Source organism: Phlebotomus papatasi, chromosome 3 (genome assembly GCF_024763615.1).
Source record: "Phlebotomus papatasi isolate M1 chromosome 3, Ppap_2.1, whole genome shotgun sequence".
In the NCBI taxonomy this organism is placed as follows: Eukaryota; Metazoa; Arthropoda; class Insecta; order Diptera; family Psychodidae; genus Phlebotomus; species Phlebotomus papatasi.
In genome coordinates, this window is record NC_077224.1 from 82,128,757 (window position 1) to 82,143,555 (window position 14,799).

The 14,799-nt window shown below is 31.1% G+C and overlaps 2 protein-coding genes across 3 annotated transcripts in view; one reads left to right on the forward strand and one right to left on the reverse strand.

Annotated features, from left to right (window-relative positions):
- The window catches only part of LOC129806029 (regulator of G-protein signaling 9), a 136,980-nt gene extending 126,016 nt beyond the window's left edge, over window positions 1–10,964 (forward strand). For both annotated transcript variants that reach the window (XM_055854334.1, XM_055854335.1), the window contains 3 exons: window positions 1,678–2,053; window positions 5,166–5,809; window positions 8,128–10,964. In XM_055854334.1, the coding sequence (XP_055710309.1) occupies window positions 1,678–2,053; window positions 5,166–5,809; window positions 8,128–8,191 (1,084 nt within the window). In that variant the 3' untranslated portion in view covers window positions 8,192–10,964. The remainder of the gene's footprint in view (window positions 1–1,677; window positions 2,054–5,165; window positions 5,810–8,127) is intronic.
- The window catches only part of LOC129806037 (cytosol aminopeptidase-like), a 489,987-nt gene that overhangs the window by 115,130 nt on the left and 360,058 nt on the right, over window positions 1–14,799 (reverse strand). The gene's annotated exons all lie outside the window — the stretch shown is intronic.

The window sequence follows — 14,799 nt, forward strand, 5'->3', positions numbered from 1 at the left end:
ATGGTAAAATATTTATAAGGAAGGTCTGGAAAATTGCAGGGAAAACGAAGAGATAAAGATACGGTTTGTTCCAGGAAAATTTTCTTTGAGTCATTCTTTAGAAATTATTCTTAAAAACGACCAATATATGATTAACCGTTATTGTATAAAAGGAGTTTTGCAAAAAAAGTCAGTACAGTTATGTTTTATGTTCTAGTGCTTTTCCTACATACTTTTGGGTTGGTCCCGGAACAAAAGTTGTTACCTTTGCCAATATCTATTCGATGGTACAGGTCTCATTCGTGGCCAAAGATTGGACCGTTTTGCCTATTGTCCTTAGACAATTCTCTTTATGAAAAAGTAAAATAGAGAAAATACACTATTCTACTTTTATTTTATTAGTTATATTAAATAAATTTCAATATTTTGAAGAAAGTGTCAATAAGGGTTCCCTGCCAAAGAGATGTTTCTTTGACCCTGGTGAACCACACGATCCCTATAAGAAAGACTATGGAAACACAATTTAGTTGACCACTGAAGAAGATTCCCATCAAGATCGAAAGCTCTGGACAAAACCAAAAAAGTTCTTTCATCTTAGGGTGACTAACATTTGCACTGGCAATCACCGGAGACATGCCTCTAAAGTCAATTGCGCCAGTTCATCGAGAGAATTATCATGCGACATTTTTGAAAGAACCCTGTTTGCATATATTTCTAAAATAGAAAACCTACAAAAAATAAAAAAAGAAAAACAGAAAATTATTTGAGTTTATTGAATACTAACTTACAAATTCCAGTTTTTTGTTTTAGAAAGGCAGAAAACTATATTTTCCTTATTATTCCGAATATTTAAAAACGAAAATTTTATTTTTAAATAATCTTAAAAAAGCACAAATTCTTTTAGATTTAAACTGGTTTTAAAACTTCTTTGAACGTAAGTCATTCAACCCTTCACTGAGAAAAAAACGGGGCTGCGATCAACTTTTGTCATCATAACTTTAACACTTTTTAGGTTTAAAAATATATCAACATTTTTCAATGTTAATTTTACACCTTTTTAGGGTAAAATTAACATGAAAAAGGATAACTTTAACCCCTAATACACCTAAAAAACGTAATATTTACACCGATTTCAGATCAATACAGCAGGGTAAAATAAACATTTCCGGAATGTTATTTTAACTTTTTCGGATTTCTCTCAGTGTTGTAGATGATAAGTTCTTAAATAGATTTTATCAAAATCGGATTCGATTAATGAAATTCAGTTATTCATCATAATTTTCACCTAATTTCTGATTTTCTTATTCTATAAATTCATTCTAAATTTCTGAATTGATTTTCAAACAGCATATTTAACCATTATTTGGAAAGTTTTCCTTAGTTTTTCGTATTTCAGTTAAATAAACACACTTTAAAATGCTGATCTTATTTCGAACGAATGATAAATGTTGACTGAAACAAAATAAACTTGTTAGAGTAGGACTGAAAACCAAGAAGACGAGGTCGAAGAAATAGTGCAATTCGCATGAGAATTGAGTTTGGGAGTACTCATAAGGAGCACAGTTGGACTTCTTCTGCACTCCTATATTTCTCAATTTGTACAATAATTTATTCAAGTAAAGAATACTTAATGCCAAGAGTGCTCTGCTGGTGGCTGCTCGAAAATTCTCTGACGAGTTGTAATGTTGGTTCTTGCAGACTCTCCGATTTACAATTTTCCACACGTCAGTCCTCCCTGGGCGCCGGAATCTCAGGGATTTTCGCATCAGCTCCACTTCCCTTCACCGACCACCGCTACAGCACGTCGCAGCTCTCGCTATCCACTTCGGGTGCTGCTGATGACAAGGATCAGACACAGGGCGGGAAGGCAGTTCCCAAACCCAAGCCCATCTACGAGGAGACCGCAAAGGGTGGCGATGGCTCCAGGAGGGCTTCGAGGGAGAGTGTTGGTACCGACGACAAGACCACAAAGACCCCACTGGCTCGCAGTAGTGAGTCTCTTACGGTCAGAGATAGTGCTGGACTACCCACAACACCAGCAGAAACGGGAGAGGAGTCGACGAAGAAGCAAACGGTTAGTAACTTAATTCGCACTTGTGAAAGCGAAATGGTTCAATAGGATTTTCTAAAATTTCATCAATTTTAAAAATTCTTTATTAGTTGGCTGAAAAATAAATTATTGATTTTTTAAATTTTACAAAATAATTCCTTGATAAATTTAACCCTAAATATTTTTCATGCGATTTACAGAATTAAATGTTCACTAATAATCTCTAAATTTGAATAAAATATAATACAGAGAGATATTTGGTGGTCATCCGATAATGAATCGGATCACGATATACTTATTATGCATATAAATATTTGATGTTCTATATGACTTTTGCCCAATGAAAAGCATCTCGACTGAAGTATAAGTCTTAGTTGGAAGTTCAACAATTTTTACACAACTTTTATTTAAAAATTCAACAACTTTGGTTGAAATACACAAGGCTTCATACTATAGTAGTGTTAAAATTTATGATCAAACTATAATAGTGTTAATTTTTGATCATGTAACAAAAAATACCATAAAGTTGTGTATTTTTTCACACTATAATAATGTGAGAAACTATAATCATACTATAATAGTGGTAATTTTTAGAACTTGTCAAACAGTTTTAAATCACGAAACATTGTTGAAAAATTTTTATGATTATAACAGTGAGAAATTTTACACAGATCGCAATTAAATAATTAATTTATCCGATTTCACTCTATTATAGTGTTAAAATTTTACACATTTTCAAATTAAACAATATTGTTGAAAATTTTTCAACTATAATAGTGGTAATTTTGAATCACGGGACAACAAATTACCAAAATGTTGCGCATTTTTTAAACATTTTTAAATTAAACAACTAAAATGGTCGATTTTGCAATATTATAGTAGTAAATTTTTACACATTTTTTTTTACTGTGTGGTGTGGAATGGATCCATCGATTATCATCCTTTAAAAATGATAAAGGACTAATGGCGATATTCTAATAAAAAATGTAAAGGGGATATCTGTCTTCTGGGCATTTTTAGTACATGTCTGTTTTGATATGTTTCTGCGTTATTAATTTTTCTGTATTTTTTCTTGTTACGACTCTTCTCCTTGGTCTTCGTCATGTTCCAAAACCACCAAACAGTCGTGACAGGAACCAACTAAAAGAAAATTCGATTATACAGAAGCACATGAGCAGTCATGTACTAAAAAATTTTCGAAAGAGTGATTTTCTAGATTTTTCCTTTTCATTTTTTAATAGAGCACGATCACTTGTGCTATTTTTGTGACACAAGGTACTAATGGTGCTATTCAATTGAAAAATGAAAGAAAAAAATTTGTCTCATGAATATTTTTTTAGTACATGACTGTTATGTTCTTTTACTTAATCTACTTTTTTTCGTTGGTTCTTTTCACGACGAGGACTGGCAAAATCAGTTGCGACAGGAACCAACACAAAAAAAATCGAAAACGCAAAAGCGCATGAGGATTGACATGTACTAAAAAAATGTTTAGTACAAAAATTTCCCTCTGGATTGTAATAGTACCATGAATCTTTCGAATTGCTCATCTGTAGGGGAATTCTGTTATTTTCGTGACATTATCACGCGTGAGTTCGAAACCTGACAATGCCATTTGAGCTTTTTTGTCATATCATATGAGTTCGAAAATACAATTCATTGAATTTTTAATGAAATCCCTTTACTTGATGATTTTATGAAAATACAGTCTGTTTTGGTTGATTTGTTTAACAAAATTCATTGTCATTTGACTTGCCAGAAATCTCAAATATGTGACTTCTGACAATGCCACGTTAGCTGAAATGATAATGTCACGGCTACAGAATCGCATTTTCGAAAAAGCTCTTCTAAGATTCGAACCTAATTTGTCATGCCAGAGCGTTACAGAATTGCCCACCTGGTTACACTTACATCAGAATGATATTCTCTTTTTTGAAACTAAGAAGCAGAATTAATGTTTTTTACAGAAAGAAAATAAAAAGTTAAAATATCACTGTTTGAAAAAGTGCTTAAACCAAACAATTAAACAGAAATAAATAGTTCTTGTCCGGATATTTTATTTAAGATGCAGCCTCCTAAAAATCAGAAGAATCTCAAAAGTTCCCTGTAAATTTCTAAAAGCGATGCATGTTCTAAAACAAACTCAGTAAAACATAGAAAAATATAATTAAATGATGTTATTTCAACAAAATGATTTCTTATGGCGCTGGCACACCTTTTCAATTGAGTGAAATTCAAACGATTGAAATTCTACCTCTTACTCTTTCAAATGGAAATCAGATATAGCTGTCTCTTTCTGTCACATGAAATTTCAAATTGAAATTGAAAATGAAATTGAAATTTCAATTTTCATTTGACAGAAAGAGACAAACATATTTTATTTCAGTTTGAAAAAGTAAGAGGTAAAATTTCAATCATTTGAATTTCACTAAATTGAAAAGGTGTGCCAGCGCCATTATATTTCTTTTTAACTCAAAAACAATACATTCTGTCTTTCCGCTTGATTTTTAATTTATTATTTAAAAAACTACTTTCCTAGCGATCTTATTACAATTTTGAAAATAATTTAAAAAAAATACTGAGCGCGTTTTCGAATGAAATTAGCCATTAAAATTTCATAAGTTAGATTTGCAAAATCTCTCTGGACGATTTTCCACCTTTCAACTTTTTGTAATTTGCATTTTTAACCTAAATTATAAATTATCATAAAACAGATTATTTCTTGTTATTTATCATCATTTTTATATGCATATATTTACCATTGACAACTTTAAAAATGTACAAATATGACAAATATACACCTTTTGCTTCTCAAATGACATAAACTCAAAATGTAACTGGTTTACATTAAGTTGGTTGCATGTTTTGACCATTTTGAATTAGTTTTTTAAATGAGGCAACAAACTTTTGATTTTTCAAAAATGACCAACTTTTGGAAAACAATTATTTTTGATATGAAATAAAATTAATTTTTTTGAAAAATGTAAATAATATCTACGGATTACAGGGAACTCATCTGCAAAAAGAAAATTTTGAAAAAGTATTTTTTTTCTATCATATTTCTCACTTGATTTTTCAAACATGCATTAGGCAACAAACTATTGACACCAACTGTATATTACTTTTTTTTTCTTAGACTGAAGATACTCCAAGATCTCAGGGAGTGACTCCAACCATAAGCGTATGTCCCATACAAGAGACAGAGTCTGAAAGTCCAAATGTGGAATTCACTGGATCCGTGAAGAAGTCCAGTAGTTTTCAGCTTGTGAAGGAAGTGGTCGAGGAGGAGGACGATGAGATTATCAAGTGCACTTCGGCCGCAGAAGAAGCATCATCAGCTGCAAAGGCGGCAGAAACCATCTCGCCAACGATAGAAGAATATGAGGAGTGTATGGAAAAATTCCCAAGGCACAGTGTACGCCAGGAATCTTCGGAGGAGTACGACTACGACGAAATGCCAGCTGAAGGAAGGGTAACACTGTTACCAGGTTGTGTGGCTCCAGCTCCAACTCCGGCTCCATCAATTGCTCCTCTGGCCGAAGTGGAGCAAGACACCCAGGATGATGATCCGGATGAGGAGGATGTGGCTACACCAGTAGCCACATTGTCGACTCCATCGACTCCAGGCCCGGAGACTGCAGCTGGTCAGCACAAAAAGAGGCGCAAAAAGCGCGATTCGGAGACAAAGCAGAGTGACGACAGCAAAGAGGAACAGGGAGATGCTAAGAAGGGTCCGGAAGAGGATGGGAAGCGAAATCCCGTGTGTCCCTGGGAAGATGAGTGAGTAAACTCTTTTTTTTTCAACACTTTGACTTTTCATTACTTTTCATCAACAATTTATTTTTCCTGTGAATATTTCTCCTCGTACCTGTGCTTATAAGAGGAAAATTGTGTACACAGAGAGCAAATTAAACTTTGAACTTCTTCTATGCTCTGTGAAGCTTTTTTCCCTCGCTTTTTAGTTTTTAATATTCATAAGTATACATACATTTTTCTAGCTTTTATGCATATACTACATTAGACTTATAGCTTGCATTACAAATTTTCAGTTAGAAGTAAAAGTTTTAGCACATGAATGTACTAAAAGGAATTAGGGTAACATGAGGTAATTTGGAACCATTTACAATTTGGGACACTTGACATTTTGGAACACGACGAGTTCTGGTCAAACTTTTTTTTTCAATCTCTTTTTATGCAAACTGAAAGGGGATATGGTATTATAATTTTTTCTGTACTAAAAATACAATAAATCAATGAGGTTTATGTTGAATTAAATCAACTGTTTGCGTTGTGAAATTTAGCTTAAATGATCGAATTTTCTTTTTATAATAATGTAAGACATTATAATTTCCTGAGTATTATTGCAGTACTAATTTTTAGTATATATTTTAATCAATATCAAATTGATTTCTTTAAAATGCTGTTTAGTACATATACAGTGGCGGGGAAAATAATAGAATCACTTTGCAAAGCTTATATTTTTTTAACTTTTGTATTATTTCCCAATTTGTTGATATAATTCTGAAGTAGAAATCTTTCAAATATTAGAATCGTAGAATAAGGGTTGTTTTGGCCGCTAGAGGTCTCTATTTTACACAGAATACGTCAATATTAAAACTCTCAGTTCGACCAAAAAAAAATCGAAAAACTCGTTTATAGTTTCTAAATATGGCTTTATTTAAACTTATTCGATTTATAGACCACATTTTTTAATTTAAATGAAAGTGGTCCTATCGTATTGTTCAAACCAAATTTCACTATTGATGTATTCTGTAAAAAATAGAGACTTCTATCGGCCAAAACAATACTTATTTGACGTAAGGTAATTATTTCAACGAATTGGAATAAACAAAAATGCTAAAGGTAAAATAGTGGTCTTTGCGGAGCTGATTCTATTATTTTGGCCGCCACTGTATATAGAGTTATACAAGAATTGCTAAAATAATGATAAAGAATCTTTAACATCGAGTTTTACTTAAAATCTTCCTCAACTATTATATTCAATTATAACAGAGGTATTATAATAAAATTTTTGTGTACTAAAAATACGAAAAATCAGTGAGGGTTATGTTGAAGGAAATCCACTTGGATTGATAAATTCCGTTTTAATAAGCGAGTCTTGGTTTTATAATCATGTGGAATGCCACAACTTAGTGAATATTATTGCAGCACTAAGTTTTAGTCATTTTAGTACATACCTTAATCAATATTAAACTTGATTTCTTTGAGATATTTAGTACAAATGCGGTATTGTGCTGAAATTTTCAAAACGATGATAAATAATTTTCAACTTCGCGTTCAGCTTAAAGTTTTCCTCCATTCTTTTGTTATTCAAACTCCTACAAATTAGGTTAATATTTTTTTCTGTACTAAAATTACGATAAATCTATGAAAGTGTTGTTGAAGGGCACCTACTGTTAATTTTGCGAAATATGGGTAAACAGAGTGTATCTTTCTGTTGCAATCATATCGAATATAATTACTAGGTGCAGTACTAATTTTTAGTACACATTTTAATCCAAGTTTTAATCATTCTAAAATGGATTTCTTTCAAGATTGTTTTTTAGTACAAATCAAGCCTTGTACTAAATGTGCTAAAATTATAAAAAGAATGAGAAAATGATGTGTAACGGCGTTATCACACTTGCATTTTAAAATTTTAATGTGATTCACATTAATTGTCGCTTGTGAGCGTCCAAATATGTTATTTGTGTCTTTGAGTCACTTAATATTTGGGGTTTTTCTATTTATTGATAAAGAAGTGGACTTGGCCTGAAAAAATAAGTTTAAATTTACCTAAAGCATAAATATTTTTCACATTAAAAAATTAAAGAGGAAATCGCATTAATTTTTCGCATTAATGCTATAAATCAATTTATATCAAATTTTGCGGGCCAAGTCTACCTTTTTATCAACAAATAGATCAAATTTTGAATATAAAATGATTCAAACACACAAATTACACATTTGGACTCTCACGAGCGACAATTAATGTGAATCATATTAAAATTTTAATGTGCAAGTGTGATAACACAGTAAAAGAGTTGTTATTTTTTCAATTTGATAACCCCATAATTTCTTACGTTTTTTTTTTGCAGAGATATGTCCGCAACTGTAGACGCCCCATTTGTTAAAACTTACGCCACTCTTGGCTATCTATGAGAAAAAGAATGACAACTCTGTCGATGATGAGAGCTAAAGGTAAAAATACAAGATAAACCCACGATGAACTTTTGAAAGTTGTTATAAACTGATATTTCAAAAAACTATTAAGTGAAGATAAAAGAGATAAAAAAAGAGAAAAAATACTTGATAAAATCTTACATCATAGGCTTGTCTGTACTTGTATTAATTAAAGGAGTAAAACCAAAAAAAAAAAAAAGAAATCTATATGAAACTTATTGTTGTTAGATAAAATAATTGGATTCTAACCCCTTAAAGAAGTATAAAAAAAATACTTACATAGGTTGATGGTGAAGAAAATAAAGAAATTAGAAGTAATCTGTAAAAATTTAGTTTATTTTTTGGTTTTTTTTTGTTGAAGAAAAAGAGAAAACATGGAAAATGTTTTATGGAAACTTTTTTTCAGTCTGTCTCGTGGCATGAGGGTGAAAGTTCAGAAGATTGTGATGTTTTTTCAATAGAATTTACACACAGTGACTTAAGGATTGGTACACAGAGTTCATTGAAACTCATTTTAGGTCGTAAACAAATTATAGAGATGATAGGGGGTGATGTTCACTGGAGTTTTTGTTTTTGTTTTTGAAGGGATGTTTCTTGGGGATATTGGAATGTTATCAATATCGAGGGTGAGTTCACAGAAAGAGCCCCATAATGTGTGCCAACTTTTTATTGTCACATTTCATTAGCTCCAATTCTTCTTGGCCTGGTGAACAATGTCAAGGATTTACAAAGAAAATGGGAATATAAAAAAAGAAATTAATAATTTGTAATAATGCCTTTAATTTCTCTCAGAAAAAAAATATTGCTAGAGAAAAGAATAAATATAATCGAGTAATAAATGTTTAATGAATATCTTATATAGCATTATTGTAATCTCTAACGTACATTAATATCAATGTTCTATGATAAATATTTAATAAATAAATAACATATTTACTCACTCAAAACCACCCACAATTTACAGCAAACAGAGACAAACATTGCATTTTTTGGCGCTAAAAATAAAACCACCAAATTTCGAAAAATAAATAAATAAATAAATAAAACATTGTACAGTCCAACGAAAAATATTCCCAAGTGGAAATAATTTTTCCCATTTTTCCACAATTCAGAAAAATTAATAAAACAAACCACCCCATCAAAATACAGGGAAAAAAAGATGAATTATTTATTGCAAACCAAACATTCTCAGAACAGAACAAAAACAGACATCTTCAAACACAAAAAAAAAGAAAAAACATAGTACCGAATGTTAGGATAAACTTTCGAGAATCATAAAATAAATAAAAAAGTTGTAGTGGGATTAAATTATAAATTAATAATTGATAAAGATATTTAATGGTTAAATTTAAGGAGGAAATTCAAGGCATTGAAACTACAAAAAAAAATATTTTGGTTACGATTTAAGATTTAGCAAAGGTTCCAATTTAACTCCAATCTACTGACTTCTGGGGATATTCTGCGTGAAAATTCTATTGAAAAAACTTCTAAACGTTCTTCTAAAAATTCAATCTCAAACCTTGATTCAAATTGAAACAAAATATTCATAAAAAAATTAACTAGAATTCACCCAAATAGCACTATTCTTTGCGTAAAGAATATAATCGTAAATGTAGCTATTTGTCTTAGCAAAAAAATAAATAAAACTAATACCAAAAAAACTTTTTTTTTATAATAAAGAAAGTGTCAAAAAAAATCCAAAAGAATCATTAAAATTTATCTACTACAGTCATCTTAAAACCTAATGTAAGAAAAGAATTTTTGTGCTCTAGAAGAAGAATAAAATATTTAAGAAAAAAAAACGTGAAAAAGATGTGGAAAAAAAACTGATTTTTAATAAAAAATAAAACTAATTTTATTAGAAATTATTAAAATGTTGAAATTTACTAGAATATCTTTTTTTTTCATTTGTAAGATTGCATTAGTGAGAATAATTAACTGAATATTTTGTGTACTTCGGTAATTAGTCATTGTCAAATAAGATAAATAAATAAAACAACATTTTTTGAAGGCCTATAGATTGATTATTGAATTGTGAGGAATGCGTTTTTGGAAAGAATACTAAATTAAAGTAAAATAGAAATCCTTAGAAAAAAGAAACTCCCACAAAAAAAAACCAATGTAACCACCGTTTAGTTTACCAAACAAAAAAAAAGAAATATATTTCTGAAAAAAAAAACAAATAAAAAGAAAAACAGAGTATAAATAGATGAAAAAATCAATTAATGTGTAAATAGAAAATCATTATTCATTGAAGAAAAGTACTCTTTAAGCTGAGAGTTTGTTAGAGAAAAAAAAATTAATAAAAGAATGTGAGGTAAAAATTGCCAGTTTTTGTGCCGCTAAAAAAATATTAACTACTTAGTAACATTACAAAAAAAAAATACATTTCGATTAATATATTATTATTAACGCACAAAATACTTTCCTCCATCTCTGTCCTCCTATCCATTTCCAAAAAAACAGCTAGACTTGCAAAAAATATCAAAAACAAAACTCTTCTAAACTATTTCAAAAGAAATCAAGAAATTTGATAAAAAAGGACTAAATTGAATAACTTTCAAAATAGCAAATGACCTGTGCGCCAATAAGAATATATTCGAATGGAATTTAGATAAAAAAGTATGAATTTAAAATTGAGAAAAAAAATGAATATTATAAAGAATAAAGTATTTGAAGGAAAATATAAAATTGTTGATAGAAAAATTATGATTATAATCGAAAATAAAAAGTACAATAAAAATATAAAACACTGTTTTATTTATTTATTTTTTAATACTCCCAGTTGACAAGGTATTAATTTCATTAATCCTTTAATTACATTTTAGTTATCAATTTTAAATATTAGCCATGTTAATAAAATATTCAGAAATGCAACATTATTTATTGTGCTCTAATTCCAGTCACTAAATTGGCTAGAGCTAGCGATAAAGTCAAAATTTATTTCAGTTTTATTACATTCGCTCTAACTGTTCTCAAGTGAGAAAGAACAGTTTATAAAACCTAACAAAGTCTAATGAAAATCGTACAGTAAAGCCTCGCTATAGTCCATATTTGGTTCCAGATTTGACACTTGGGCCGCATTATAGTCCATGTCATTTTTTAAAATTCTCAACGATTGCTCGACGGCTTCCACTTTCTTTGCGATTGTGGTACTTATCCTCGCTCTCTTCATTATGGATCACAATTATCACAACTACTCAATAAAGTTTTGCGCGACATTGCATGTCACGTACTAAAAAACATAACATAACTTAAAATCAGTGTTTTGAAATAAATGGTCGATAAATTGTGGACTAGAGCGATGGTCTATAGCGGGGTTCTACTGTACATCAATGGTCAAAACAAATCGCTACCTGGACAAACTTACAGGGTGAGTCAATTGAACTGCAACTAAATTTAGATCGCTATAACTTTGAAACCGTTGAGGACAGCATACTCAAATTCTGCATAAAGTTAGTTTATTTTATTGGTTACAAGCCCACAAAAGCATTTATAAAAATATTTGTGATTTTTTTTATCCGTAATGGTACAGTAGAGTCTCTCAAATCTGAATCTCTCAAATTCGAACGCCGTTTGGATTCAAAATGTCAATTGTGAGGTTATGTTAGAAGGTCCGTATTCTAGGTGAATGAAAATCATATTTATGTGCTTCTTCCTGAATGTTTACATACATTATAGTCGTGTAAAATGAAAAGGAAGTATGTTACCACTAAGACTTGCGAGAAAGTACGGGAATTTGATTCAAAGTACAATTTAATCTCACACAAATTTCGTTAGTTTTGAAAAAATCGTTCGAATTTGGGAGGTGAGAAATGTCAAAAATACCCCCCGAGCGTTCGAATTTAGGAGACTCTACTGTAATTAAATTATGATGGCGCGATAACTCTATATTCGACAAGAAAGGATCCAATGATTATTTTTAGCTTCCCTCAAAACCTGAATGGGATTAAATCTTTTGAGTTGTGAATTATAACTTGATACAGGAATATTTAGAAGCATCATAAAACTGTATGGTGGATGTCGAAAAAAAATTGCATCGTTGTAAACCATCCTCCTTAAGGGCCTTAAGGTTATTATTAATCGTATCGGGATATTTCTGTTACAATGTAATCATATTATGTTAGGGGAGACCGGGGAGGTTGGGACACTTTTTCATGTTTTGACTTTGAGACAGTATATTCTAAAAAATCACGATTAATGTATTACAATTTCATACGGTCTATAGGATACTTATGGGTATTAACTTTATATAAAGTACTTCATAGAACTTGAAAAACAACTGAATTTTCTTGGAGAAGATAAAACATTTAACTTAACGCTTTGTCCCAAACCTCCCCGATTTGGGGCAGTATGAGACGAAAAAGCAGATGTTTGGGACGCATTTTTTCTCGCATAATTCGCATTATTGAAGCATGTGAATTAATTTTTAATACTAGATTAAAAATATTCCTAACAGAAATAAAATTTTTTAATCTTTTATTTCATACTTAGAAATTACAGTGGGACCTCGATAGAGTCAATCCCCTATAGAGGCAATCTCCAATAGAGTCAACAACGACAATAAAAAAAACGGGTAAAACTACCTTCTTTTTGTACATTTAAGACTTAAGACTGAACGGTTAAATATATTGACTTAGAGGCTTCGGACGACCCCTCATAAGTCAACTGGAAGATTATTAATACGACCCTCATTTCCACTAGACCCTTCCCCTTAATTTTCCGAAAAAACCAATATGACATGATTTCCTCTAATCACAAAAAAAAACGATCTAAGGGCGAAGGAGACAGGTAGGGGGAAATGGGGATCATATTAATAATCCTCAGGTTGACTTATTAGGGTGTCATTCTAAGACTCTAAGTCGATATCTTTAATCATTTATCGCGCATGGTATAATGAAAAGAACTTTCAGTCTCTTCTTTTATACACTTAAAATTGAAAAGAAATTCTAGTCAATAATATTAATTGCATCAGAATTTTTAATAATTAAGTATCTACCGGAGCTTTTGGGCCTCGAGTGGGTCAGTGGATAGAGTAGTAGCTCTATGACTGCGAGGTCTGGGGTTCAAAGCTGAGCAGCAGCAGAAAAAGATTTCTCATGCCATATCGGCTTTGAATTCGTCCAGTGAATGAATGAATAGTATTGTCAATGGTGCATATTGGCAAAAAAAGTGAACCGCCTAAACAATAGAGGCTGGTACGAGAACGAGTTTCGATGTGAAAGTGGTACTTCAATCGATACAAATATTCGCTGTCACTGATCCCAAACACACACCGAGAAGGGATGCTGTGATATAGTAACGGCACTGACTGCTCACAGAGCTATGATATAGAGCGGCTACCCGTATAGGGGGATAAGATAGAATAGGAGTGGGGAAGCATAAGGGGCCCAATTGGTGGCCTGGATGCATCGGAATATCCGAAATGGAGAACTGACCCCTGGCAAAATCTTATCTTATCTCTTATCTACCGGAGCTTTAGGACACCATTTCCATATCTTAACAACGTGGGTGGACCTCAAGATAACCACATGGAGAGTAATTTATACTTAAAATATTTACTAATAATAAAAACATTCCGTAAAATCATTCCTTAATCTTCAACTTTTGCCAATACATATGAGTTTTTTGAGCAAGCGAGTGTAGAATTTATGGGTTAGTTAAATAAATATACGACAATCGTTTTGAATTTATCAATGATGATATAGATATAGAACAAACATTGTTGCAGATTCTAAATTTGAATTTAAATAGTTATGGGGTCAGCCTTTATATTAGAGTTGCTTTTATGGTTAGAAGTTGCCAGATAGAAAAGAAGCGTAGAAGTGTCAGTTTTTAAAGGGAATTCTGCTGCAAAGGGCACTAAGAGATAGATTGCAGAAATTGGGAGATTTTGTAAGTAAAATTAGAAGAAAACTAGATTATATGTTACAAGAGGAATTTATTTATAGGATAGAAAATAGAGACAAAGATTTCTGAAGGACGAAGACAAGTAGGATTGATCTTTGAAAAGTTGATGAAAAGAATTACCTGTAAATAGAAAATTCAGGAAATATTGTAATAGAAGTTTGAGGGATCTCTATTTATAGGGCAATTAGAGTAAAAAAAAGTCAGCAGGAATTAAGGGAGATTTAAGAGGGCACTTTTGAACGCTCAGGTAAAGAAAGAAAAAGATAGGTTAGGTGTTCAATGGCTGATTACCCCTTTTTCCAGATCTTATGTCGCATTCGCATTTGCACATTCGTTTCGTTCACATAGACTTTGATACGATATTATTTGAAGAATAAAGAATATTTCCGATGGAAGAATTTGACAAGAACAAACATGAAATAATACCTCTATCTATCAAAATTTCACATTTTAATTTTTTTTTTCAAACTCCAATAGACTCAACGAATCCAATAGAGTCAACAGGCCTGGAAATAATTAGGTGACTCTATCTAGGTACCACTGTAATATCAATCTTATTTGTAAAATAGAGTCATTTGTTGTCATTCACTTATTTAATGTATTTTCTTCATATTTACTATCCTAGCTTTCTTTGTTTCTTTATTCTAAAATTGGAATCATCATCATCAAATTCCTCA